The sequence below is a fragment of the Oncorhynchus mykiss genome, chromosome 17, assembly GCF_013265735.2.
Source record: "Oncorhynchus mykiss isolate Arlee chromosome 17, USDA_OmykA_1.1, whole genome shotgun sequence".
Taxonomy (NCBI): domain Eukaryota; kingdom Metazoa; phylum Chordata; class Actinopteri; order Salmoniformes; family Salmonidae; genus Oncorhynchus; species Oncorhynchus mykiss.
The window spans coordinates 22,048,101-22,060,324 of NC_048581.1; the positions used below are offsets into that span (position 1 = coordinate 22,048,101).

The 12,224-nt window shown below is 42.2% G+C and overlaps 2 protein-coding genes across 5 annotated transcripts in view; one reads left to right on the forward strand and one right to left on the reverse strand.

Annotated features, from left to right (window-relative positions):
* Positions 1–7: 7 nt before the first annotated feature.
* LOC110493499 (nuclear distribution protein nudE homolog 1) lies at positions 8–8,902 on the forward strand. 2 transcript variants are annotated; one of them, XM_021567804.2, is made up of 9 exons: positions 8–534; positions 906–1,040; positions 1,498–1,651; positions 2,092–2,240; positions 2,594–2,730; positions 3,482–3,649; positions 4,188–4,273; positions 4,497–4,648; positions 6,877–8,902. In XM_021567804.2, the coding sequence occupies exons 2-9, from the start codon at positions 955–957 to the stop codon at positions 6,971–6,973; spliced, it is 1,029 nt and encodes a 342-aa protein (XP_021423479.2). In that variant the 5' UTR covers positions 8–534; positions 906–954; the 3' UTR covers positions 6,974–8,902. The 2 variants fall into 2 exon arrangements, with proteins under 2 accessions (XP_021423479.2, XP_021423478.2); XM_021567803.2 differs by having other exon boundaries at positions 8–1,040.
* LOC110493498 (myosin-11) overlaps positions 8,780–12,224 on the reverse strand; it is a 36,785-nt gene continuing 33,340 nt past the window's right edge. For 2 of the 3 annotated variants that reach the window (XM_036949393.1, XM_036949392.1), the window contains 3 exons: positions 11,933–12,124; positions 11,587–11,759; positions 8,780–10,048 (listed from right to left, as the gene is read on the reverse strand). In XM_036949393.1, the coding sequence (XP_036805288.1) occupies positions 9,913–10,048; positions 11,587–11,759; positions 11,933–12,124 (501 nt within the window). In that variant the 3' untranslated portion in view covers positions 8,780–9,912. Of the gene's footprint in view, positions 10,049–11,185; positions 11,225–11,586; positions 11,760–11,932; positions 12,125–12,224 lie in introns of all 3 variants that reach the window. The other variant, XM_036949394.1, reaches the window with a different exon arrangement.

Consider the following 12,224-nt stretch of genomic DNA (forward strand, 5'->3'; position numbering starts at 1 on the left):
ATCAAATTCCTCAAAACGAAACTTACCATAATTACAACAGTATGCTGATCGAATTTGTAGCCATTTTAATGTAAAATAACCTGTAATGGAATACATAATTTGCTTAACGAAGGCAATGCACACGTTCTCTCTATTCTGGAAAGTCCGTCAATTTTAAATCGTGTAATGTTCCCACTTTTCTAGTGGGAAATTGGTTTAGCAAATCGAAACATTTGTTTGTGTACACAAGGTTTATTTATTACACAACTCGTTTATAATTTCTTAGAACTTGTAACGGTGCACCGAATGACGAATAAAGTGAACCCCGTTGTCTACACTCACAGTCTTCCAGGAAATATAACTTGATTGGTTGAAATGCCTATACTTTGCGTCATCCTCTCAATCCACCAATGGTGTGCTGTAAACGCGGGGATGTAATTGTTTGGATTTGGGTAGAAGGGCAGTTTATTTCCTGATAGTGTTTTGCTATCTATGTTATTGATCTACTGTTTGCTATGTAGGTAATATTACATTTTCTTAGCTATCAGCGTCCAGGTAAGCATTCTGCCTTATATTTTACTCTCTGAAAGTCGGAAATCTTCACTGTCGTGTAACAGTTTATATGTTATTCACGTAACGGTTGTGATGTCGCTAAACTAGCTAGTTAACTAGCCAAAATGTTGCTAGATAAAGTAACTGAATAATTATCTGATCAAACTGGACATGCCAACGGGCTGTAAAAAAACATAGCTATCAAGTGTCTAACGTTATCTAGCTAACCCTACTGGGCTAACTGTTGTGTCAACATGCATGCAAGCATCATGCATTCCATTGTATGGTTAATTGGTCTCCATAGCTAGCTAGCTAGCTAGACAAACAAGAGCCTGCCTCAACATGACCAGTGCCATGTTCCTTCTTTACTTTAGATGTTTTACTAGGTTTTGTGAAACCATAGAGTCCGCTGTAACGTTAGACATGGGGGAGCCCAAGACGCCCAAATTTGGGTCCATAGAAGAAGAACTGAGTTTCTGGAAGGAGCAGTCAGACAAACACCAGCAAAGGTAAGGAATTCTACCAATGGTTGGTAGCTCGCAGCCGAACTGGTTGGCCTAGATGTGTGGATAATGGATAGAAGTGAAACAATCTGAATATGTATCTCTGAAGTTGTCCGTAAGTGTATATCTAGGAAGTTTATCATATATCAATCCTAAACGGTCATGGCTAGAAGGGATCCAGCTTAACGTCAAAAGTGTGTTTTTTTGTGTGTGTGTTTAGCTAACTCTAAACCTTTTCCTTACTTTAAGCAATTTCTCCTAACCTGCTGTGTAAGTTCTCCTAACGTGCTACGAAAAGTCAAATCTGATGTTAATTTGACAAAAGCTGGATCCCTTCTAGCCATGACCATCCTAACTTCACCCTGTAACAGAGGAAAAAATTGAATCTAATCCTAGATCAGAATTCAGTGGCGATTTCCTTCTACATAGTTTAGCTATGAAGGTTAGACGTGTTTGTGTCCAGGGCTGAGGAGGCACAGGAGGAGTTGCAGGAGTTCCAGCAAATGAGTAGGGACTATGAGGCGGAGCTGGAGATAGAGCTGAAGCAGTGTGAAGCACGGAACAGAGAACTACTGTCCAACAACAACCGGTTACGCATGGAACTGGAGAACATCCAGGTTAGAACCTAGAACACCTGTATTGTCAAGGCCAACACTACTCATATTCTGTAGTCTTGCATTGCATCACCACGTCATATTATCTCGTATACTCTGCATCCCATCACGTAAAGTTTGGGCTCCATATTCTGTATGTTTTGGTAGACTTCAAAGCGCCTTCTGTGTCTTGAGTTGTCTAGTAGTACACACACGGTCACACTAGATCATAGCCACCATCACCAGAGGCCCTGTGTGTTCATTACCACGGAGCATCTGACTTCTGAGCAACTATTTATACTGCTGAGTCCAGAGGGAAGGTTAAAGTCATTGAATACTTGATTGTGCTAAAAGCCTTCATTTCTGGGGACAGTCAAGGACAAGCCTGTGAAGGGGGAACATAATCTAAGGCCAGAAATGAACAGCAGACATGCATCAAAAAGAAGTGTTCTGTGTTTTTGCAGGAGAAGTACGAGGCACAGCACTCTGAAGCGTTTAGGCAGATCTCATTGTTGGAGGGAGACCTGGAAGAGACCACAGCGGTCAAGGACCAACTCCAGAAGTACATCAGAGAGCTGGAGCAGTCCAACGACGACCTGGAGAGGGCCAAGAGGTCAGTCTGGACACTTTGACCTCGACTTGGTTGTTATTATTGTGGCGTAATGACACTGACTGTTGTTATGTTGATGAGGGACTTTCAATAACTATGTAAAAAAAAGCCTGTCTCTGCTGGGTTGTCATTGTATTGTAACTCTGAAGTGTCTGTCTGACACTTCTTTATCCAATCACCCTAATGAGATTGGTGTGTGTCTTGCCAATGTGTCCAGCCAATGTGTACCCATTTTGTCACAAACTTCATAGGCCTTCACAGATTCAACCATGTCTGTCCTTCCACTCACCCTGGAGGTTAGGATGTAATTTAAGATGTAACCATAGTAACTGACTGACCAATGTCCTGTCTCGCAGGGCGACCATCATGTCCCTGGAGGACTTTGAGCAGAGGATGAACCACGTGATCGAAAGGAACGCCTTCCTGGAGAGTGAGCTGGACGAAAAGGAAAACCTTCTGGAGTCTGTCCAGAGACTAAAGGATGAGGCCAGAGGTTTGTGTGTGTAAGGGGGGGGGGGGTACAGAGGTCAGTGTGTTTCTCTGTGTGTGAGAGAGAGAAGCCAGAGGTGAGTCAGTGGAACAAGAAACTCAAAAAGGTTTTCATTTCATGTTCTAATCAAGAACAGCTGATTTTGCCAGATTTAGTTACCAGTTTCAAAAATATGTGCAATTTGATAGTTGACTGACATTGTAATATCAGGATGATCCAGCCTTGCCCATTGTATTCCTCAAAAAGTAAGCAGAGCAAATGTGAGATTGAGTTTGGCATTATGTGTAGAATTTACAGGAATAAAAGTCCTGGCTCAAGTCCCGTACTGTTTATTAATGGTCTTCAAGCTTATATATCATCATATTCATGATGGGGGTCATCTTAAGATATATACTGTAATTGTATTTGTGGATTAATTCACCTTTACCCAGTGCCTTTTATGAAGGTTTTTGATTACGGGAGAAAAACGCAATAAAAAAACATTCATGAAAGACATCAGTTAAAAGTAAATTCATCCACAAATACGAATATCATTTTACATGTACAGTATCTTAAATGATCACGTTTTCATGAATTTGATATATAAGCTTGATGCCTGTTCAAAAACATGATCCAGGAAGTAGGTGGGACTTCCATTGCGTATTGGTGATTACTTGTATTGACTTTTTCTATATTTGTACTGTAGTATCAATGTCACAAATGTCCTCAGTATTGAGATCTGATCTGTTGTCTCTTCTCTCTCTGTGTTGGGCAGATTTACGACAGGAGCTAGCTGTACAGCAGGTCCAGGAGCGACGCCCCCCCAGTAGCCTCTCTAAAGAGAAAGACAGGACCGAATCATCGTCACGCTCCACCATACTGACAACCCCCTCCAAACCACTTGGTACATTCCCAGCAACCCCAGCCTCAAGCATCCGTCGAGGTGGGTGAGACCAATGGTAGCTGTGTTGTGGGTTAAACTGTAATAATGACTTTTTCCTCATTTTAAAATATAATTTAATGGTGGAATGCTAGTTAATCCCTTAGTCAAAGACAGTACAGTATGAAGATATAGGCAAAAAATGCCTTTCTAATAGAAATCCCCAATCACACTTGTAGGCGATGCCATGGCGACGTTGACTAGCTAAGCCCGTGCGTAGAAACACGTCATCGGGTTTAACGGCGCGTGAGCAGGCCGTCAAATCAATGGCAATCCTTCGATATAAAGTTATTTTTGACGAAAATGAAAACGATACATTTTCACCAGGTTGGAATAATAACATGTTCAACTACTTAAGATACTGGCTCGAATCATGGTTGTGCATTTAGATTCAGAAAAAGTACAACTAAAGAAGAAGTTGCCACCAAACCCTGGCCTGGTTTGTTTTGCGATGTTGCCCTCAGGCTTTAAAAACTCTGTGCTTTAGTAGCTGTAGTTTGATGTTGTGATATGTGCTAAATGTAATGTGTTTTGTGTTTAGGGGATAACCTAACAGGAACTCCCCTGAGTACGTCGGCTCGCATATCTGCACTCAACATCGTCGGGGAGCTCCTAAGAAAAGTTGGGGTAAGAAACAGTGTAGGACCTATGCATTTAATACCACCCTCATATCACCAGGAACCTTCAATGATGTATAGAATAAAATAGAACTCTAATTTAATGACTTAAAGGAAAACTCCATACAAAAACGATATTGTTTGGGAATTTTCATTTTTACCACATCTCCATTTCTGTGTCTATGATGATCTCAGACTGTAATATAACTTATTTCCCCTCTTGGATGCTGTAGAACCTGGAGTCCAAGTTGGCGTCTTGTCGAGACTTCGTATACGACACGTCACCGAAAAGACCGTCTCTTCCGTTGTGTCCTGGTACCCCCTCTGCTATAGAGGGAGGCACAGAGATCCAGGCCTGCAGCATGAGCCCTCCACACTACGACAGGTAAATGGGTCACAATGAGAAAATCACATATTTCTGAAAATCATACACAGTGGGGCAAAAAAAGTATTTAGTCAGCCACCAATAATTGCAAATTATGGTGGAAAATAAGTATTTGGTCACCTATAAACAAGCAAGATTTCTGGCTCTCACAGACCTGTAACTTCTTCTTTAAGAGGCTCCTCTGTCCTCCACTCGTTACCTGTATTAATGGCACCTGTTTGAACTTGTTATCAGTATAAAAGACACCTGTCCACAACCTCAAACAGTCACACTCCAAACTCCACTAGGGCCAAGACCAAAGAGCTGTCAAAGGACACCAGAAACAAAATTGTAGACCTGCACCAGGCTGGGAAGACTGAATCTGCAATAGGTAAGCAGCTTGGTTTGAAGAAATCAACTGTGGAAGCAATTATTAGGAAATGGAAGACATACAAGACCACTGATAATCTCCCTCGATCTGGGGCTCCACGCAAGATCTCACCCCGTGGGGTCAAAATGATGACAAGAACGGTGAGCAAAATTCCCAGAACCACACGGGGGGACCTAGTGAATGACCTGCAGAGAGCTGGGACCAAAGTAACAAAGCCTACCATCAGTAACACACTACACTGCCAGGGACTCAAATCCTGCAGTGCCATGAAGTTTGCTAGAGAGCATTTGGATGATCCAGAAGAAGATTGGGAGAATGTCATATGGTCAGATGAAACCAAAATATACATTTTTGTTAAACTCAACTTGTCTTGTTTGGAGGACAAAGAATGCTGAGTTGCATCCAAAGAACACCGTACCTACTGTGAAGCATGGCGGTGGAAACATCATGCTTTGGGGCTGTTTTTCTGCAAAGGGACCAGGACGACTGATCCGTGTAAAGGAAAGAATGAATGGGGCCATGTATCGTGAGATTTTGAGTGAAAACCTCCTTCCATCAGCAAGGGCATTGAAGATGAAACGTGGCTGGGTCTTTCGGCATGACAATGATCCCAAACACACCGCCCGGGCAACGAAGGAGTGGCTTCGTAAAAAGCATTTCAAGGTCCTGGAGTGGCCTAGCCAGTCTCCAGATCTCAACCCCATAGAAAATCTTTGGAAGGAGTTGAAAGTCCGTGTTGTCCAGCAACAGCCCCAAAGCATCACTGCTCTAGAGGAGATCTGCATGGAGGAATGGGCCAAAATACCAGCAACAGTGTGTGAAAACCTTGTGAAGACTTACAGAAAACGTTTGACCTCTGTCATTGCCAACAAAGGGTATATAACAAAGTATTGAGAAACTTTTGTTATTGACCAAATACTTATTTTCTACCATAATTTGCAAATAAATTCATTAAAAATCCTACAATGTGATTTTCTGGATTTTGTTTTCTCATTTTGTCTGTCATAGTTGAAGTGTACCTATGATGAAAATTACAGGCCTCATCTTTTTAAGTAGGAGAACTTGCACAATTGGTGGCTGACTAAATACTTTTTTTGCCCCACTGTGTGTGTGTGTGTGTGTGTGTGTGTATGTATATGTATATATTTTCTTTTGATATATATATTTTTATTTCTGTCTCGTGTGTATCTAGATTCAGCTTACTTAGTAGTAGTATTTATTAGGATTCCCAATTAGCTGCTGCCGAGGCAGTGGACACTTCCTGGGATCCAAACAGAAATCAAAACAACAAATTAAATGCATAATATACACTGAGTATACCAAACATTAGGAACACCTTCTGCACCCCCCGCCCTCAGAACAGCCTCAATTCGTTGGGGCATGGCACACATACACAATCCATGTCTCAAAGGTTAAAGTTTTTTTTTTTTAAAGCCATCTCCCCCTTCATCTACACTGATTGAAGTGGATTTAGCCAGTGACATCAAAAAGGATCATAGCTTTCACCTGGTCAGTCTGTCATGGAAACAGGTGTTCATGTTTTGTATACTCGGTGTACATGGCACAACATTTAGCAGATGCTCCCATCCAGGGTGACCCACATCAAGTGCATTCAACTCAAGATAGCCAGACATCTGGACTAAAAAGTACTTTACTCTCCATTTAGATTTATACTGGTCTTAGAAATCAACTAAGAGGGGGGAGGATGTTCAGCTGGTGGTGTAGTGACAACTAATGAACATGAACTGGGTGGGATCTGTTGTTCTGGTTCCTGTTGCTCATAACATTGTCTGATCTACATTAAAATTAACTTGTTGATTTACATGTTACTCATCGTGGTAGACGTTCTGTCTTTCAGTTTGGTGAAGCGGTTAGAGTTTGGACCTGCGCCTCCTCGGGGGATCTCCTCCCACGGCACCCAGTCACCATCAGGGGGAGTCAAGATCCTGCTATGAAACGAGGGCCTCCCCTGTCCCCCTCCCCACACCAGACTGTACTACCCATCAGTAGGGCTTTAAACTGTGTCCCCCTCTCACTACACTATCAGCTGAACATCCTCCCCCCTCAGTCAGACTATGAACCAGGAAGCTGCTCCCTCTATCAACTTATTTGCTGCATGGACTCTGAGAAGAACCACTGAGTCATGATGCTACGCTTCAGTTTTATTTTATTAATTAATAATAGAAGTGAGGATTCCTTGACCCCGCTGCATGTCCTCCTGCTGATCCCTTGACCCCTGAACCCAAGTCCTGCAATGACAACACCAACCCTGCTACTAACCCCCCCCCCCCCCTATCCCACACCTGGTCCTCCTTGTACCCACGTTCTGATTGGACTCCATCTTGGATTCTTGGTGTGCCAACTGTAGCAGAAGAGTGAAGTTGGTCAATAGTTGGTGCTGTTAGCCTTTAGCATTGCTGCCTTTTAGCAATATCACCACCACATGTAAGTTTTGCCTAGTCGTGATTCCTTTCTGTATGTCGAACTCTCTGATATGTCCGTTCCTAGCTAAGCCACATGTGCTTATAGAGGCTATACGTGTAAAGTGTCGGAGATGGTAAGTTAGGCTAGCTTTACCTTTTGGAGAATGTGTATTATTCCTTTCTTTGTGCTGGGTTGTCAGTCTAAAAGCTAAGGATGGTCTGAAGTTTATGGGTACTACTACTTTACAGGTCAATGTTTGAGTTAAAAGCAATGGTTTATTCATGTACGAAGATACTTTCTTTTAAAGGTCTTCTACCTGGTAACTTGAAGTATTATCTGTGAGAAATGCACAGACTAGCTAGCCTATACCCTGTCATGCATTTGCAGAATCTTTTATAAGGTAGGCAAGATATAGGAAGAGAATGTACATTGAGTTTAAACTTCTGAAAATCTCAAATGTGGTCTTTGGCAAAAACATTTGTTGCCATTTCTTCAGTGTTTAAGTTTGAGATTCTCTCCATTTTTTTTTTTTTAGGGGGTACCACTGCACTGCATAGAATCTATATTAGATCTTTTCAATAGGAAGTGGCCTAAAGACAGCTTTGGTTCAGTTTGAGCAGGTCAGTCGACCCAGAATTCCTGTCAAAAGACTGATCTTATACCAGATCAGGGAGTTATCAAAGATGGCAATAATAGATTTTACAGAATAGGGTTTCGAGAAAGCACAGTTCATACTATATTTCCAAAACCATTATGGATGATGCCTTGGTTACACTTAATGCTGGACATGTGAATTCTTTACGCACTGTTTAAAAGAGAATGTTTTAGCCTTAGTCTTTCCAATGAGGAGCAATAGTCCAATATCAAGGACATATGACACTAGGGCATGTTACTACTCAATGACGTTTGTACTTACTAACAATGTGTATATATCGTTGGTTTATATTGGTTCCATCCATGTGCTTTATCCAATTCCCCTGTCATGTTCATGATGGAGTTGGTTAGAACACACAGATTTGAGACCAGGATAATGTCTACAAAACAACTGTTAAAGCAGCTGTTCTTATGGAAGTACTCTGCTGTTGTGTGTGAACTAAGGACCAGGAAGTACAGTTTGTAGAGCTTATTTTTACAACTGTACATGCAACCGTTTGTGGGTGTTACTAACTTGTGTCTGGATTTACATTGAAATGTATGCACCTGAGGTGCTCTACCTTTTGACCTGTTGGTTTGCAATCCTTTTTGTATCAAAATGAACACATAAAATGAACATTCTAAACATGCTTTTGACAATATCATTCAGGATGTGGAGAAAGACATATAGTACATGAATACGGTTACTTTTTCACTTATTTATTGTGCAGGTGGTTCCACATTTTATAGATTTGAAGAAGTGGCATGTAAACGTCAATTGAGTAAAAACAAGACAGAACATTGTTGTAAAGGTGACCAGTGGCGGGAATAACATATTTGGTGAATATGCATCTGGACATACACAAAATGGCCCTGATGGTATGACACGATTCCTGCTGATGATATTCTACTTGGCAAGGTACACAACTAAAAAAGTACCTGTCTTGTTGATACTACATGTGTATTAGACTTTAGGAACAAGAAAAGTCTGATGGGAATATGTAGGTGAAAGGGGTGACTGGTTTTGGTTTCTAGAAGTAGGAAGGTGTTCTGCTACCCATACTTGACAGTCAGAGAAATATTCAAAGTATGAAATATATATGGTCGATTCACTGTCCTTACCATAGACTACAGAACAGTTGCTATGGTTGCAACCATGCACCAATATTGGGGCAGCTATTCTGAATACAAAGAAAATACATTTGGACTACATCAGTTTTTTTTAGCTGGGTGGGTATACCATACATTGACCTTCTATAACGATCTTAAAAGTTAACAGCAGTGTAGAAGATGGGACAAGTCATGATGTCATAGAAATAGAATTACATGACTGCTAGATGTATAAATCTAGAAATACAATGTGATACCTATAATTAATTAGGATTTAAAGTGACGAATAGTAACACCTGGATTTATCCTTCCAGATGAAAGGAGAATAAGGAACAACATGTAACCTACATACCTTCGAGGGGTACAACATTATGCTAAGGAAGTGTCGTAGGGACAAGTAATTCAGTGCAGTACAAAACAGTGTAGCAAAAGAACAAATCACACTAACATCCCAGGCACTAAAATTAAACAAAATTAATTATTATGCCTTTGTCTCTTATGCCTCCATTTTGTCTGTTTTGAATTGTGAAAAGCCTTATGTGCTCTGAACGAGAAGGCAGTCGATATGTGACTGATATAGAGAATCATATTTGGAAGTGATATGAAAGAAAAAGGTTGAAGTCACTTGTGTGTTCTTTGGTAAAGCGGGTCTGTCTGGCACCTAATACCGAGTCTGATTGGTTGGATGCTTGTAATACTGAATTTAATTGGATGGTTTTGGGCTCTTCTACTCAACAGACTTTGTTCCGTTGTAGTCCCCCTGTGAATCTCCGTCTTCTTCTGACGCGTCATCGATTACCCCTCTCCGGGCACTGCCCCCGACACGGCGCGGTGCGCTGCTGAAAGAGGGCTCGGTCCCGCGCCTGAAACGCAGACCGACAGACAGCACCGATGCAAGACACACAGACACAGGACACACAGACACAGGACACACAGATGAGACAAGCTATGGGCAAGACCAGTCTAGGTTGTCCTGAGGTTACCGGGAAATGTTGGACTTTTTGCTCCCATGGTCTGCGTCTGTATATCACTCTGCCTTTATCCACCTTTCTGTTTTAACAAGGTAAAATGATGTCTAACAATACCTACCAGACAGGTTGTGATCGTCACTGTTAATAAAGTATTGACATCTATTACAATAATAGTCCCACTTTAAACAATGCACAACTTAAAGGCTTTATATAGCCTACATAGATACTTCACAAATCATCTGTGAGCGTATGTCATAATATAAGTGGTATAAATATTTGGCAATTCACCCTACTCTGGTTGTCACGCCACCCTTTATAGAGTATGACATGCTTATAGATGATTTATGAAGCCTTTATGTAGTTCTTATGAGGCCTTTGCATGTTATATATAAAGCCTTTATAAGTTGTGCTTCGTTCAAAGTGGAACCACAATGGTCTATTAAGTTCAAACTGCATCCTTTCATGAAACTTGTCTATGTTTTGTTAGGCTTGAGTAAAAAAAAAAAAAACTTGTGTTGCACACGAGGAAGATTAAATGGCATCGCTGAAATGCAGAATGAGTGAGATGTTATAGTAACAGTAGGCACGCTGCACACCGGCCGGTTATATCGTTAACTCATTTGACTCCTGTCTAGACGAACACTAGTCTGGTCCCAAAACTGTTTGTGCTGTATTGTCAACTCCGATGGTCACCGGAGACCATAGGATTTGGCAAGACAGCACAAACAGATCTGGAACCAGGCTAGACAGACACAGAGAAATGAGTTTGGTTTAGGGCAACTAAACCAAGCATGGAGAAAAATATGGTCACCAGTAGTAGAAAGACCACAACGGACGTGCAATACACTTTTCTTGCACTGTTTCAGACTATGAGCTCGACCAGAGGAGCTCCATTGAAGATATTGACCGATAAACCATATTTCACTCTTTCAGGCGGAGAAATGGCACAGTCAGTTGGACAAGAGTGCATGGGGGTAAGTTATGGAAAGTTAAAATGAAAATGGTGATAAACTTTGAGCGCAGAGGTACCTGCTACGTTACTCCTTGGGTTCTGGGATTGGGTTGCCTCTGCAATAAAGATTCGAGAAAGGCTTTGATTTCCAGAGGACTCACCATGGTGTTGGAAACAGATATACTGTAGTACAGTGTTCAACTTGTTATCTGCAAGCTCCAAAAGAGTACTTTATGCTCATTTGCCCATTGGGAGAAGATTTAATTGTGGTTGGCGAATGGTTGATTATGTGACATGTCAGTGTGCTTGCTGTAAATCTACTCAGTGTTATATATTGGACCTGCCTTGATTTGGGGTGGTTATCCTTTTCTATCGAGTGATTTGAGCACAGTGAAACTACAGTACACAGGAGAAGTCAGGAGCAGGGACTCTTGCCAAAGACACCGCCCTGACTCTGGGGTCATGGGTCACACTGTACCTGAGTTTACTCTTGAGGGAGTTGACCTCGCGGCTCATGGCATCGTTAGCCTCGGTGGACTCATCCAGCTCCCTCTGCAGCTTCCTGCGGGCAGCCGTGATGCGCTGAGACTCCTCCTCCGACTCCTCCAGCTGGCGCTTCAGCTGCTTCATCCGCGTGTTGCCCTTTTCTGCCTGGGGAGGAGAGGGGGAGAGGAGTAAGGTGTGTGTGTGGGAGGGGGGGGGGGGGGGGGGGGGGGTGTTCATAAGAGTGTCGTAACACTGCCAGAGTGTCGTAACACTGCCATGAGCAGATAGGAAGAAGAGGGTGTTCATAAGACTGGTGTCAGCATGACACAACAGCATACCTGTTCCTTGTACTGTTCGGCCTGTTTCCTCTCGTCCTCCACCTGGATCATCAGATCTTTCAGCTTTTTGTCCTTCTGGCGCAGGCCCTTGGCTACAGCCTGCTTGTCTCTGCTCTCTTGCTCCACCTGCTCCTCCAACTGAGCCACCTTGGCCTCCAGGGCGGTGATGGATGACTTGAACTTGGACTTGACCTGTTCAGAGATGAAAGAAACCGATACCCCACAATTTAACGGTACACTACACACCCACTAAGACGGACCGGAAAGTAGGGACACTTAATATTTTCTCAAT

What these genes read in the sequence shown, in the direction of transcription:
- LOC110493499 (XM_021567803.2), top strand. Translation starts at nt 874, where the DNA reads ATGACCAGTGCCATGTTCCTTCTTTACTTTAGATGTTTTACTAGGTTT. An exon ending in TGGAACTGGAGAACATCCAG is followed by an intron (nt 1,652 to 2,091) that starts GTTAGAACCTAG and finishes GTGTTTTTGCAG; the next exon opens with GAGAAGTACGAGGCACAGCA. An exon ending in AGCCTCAAGCATCCGTCGAG is followed by an intron (nt 3,650 to 4,187) that starts GTGGGTGAGACC and finishes TTTTGTGTTTAG; the next exon opens with GGGATAACCTAACAGGAACT.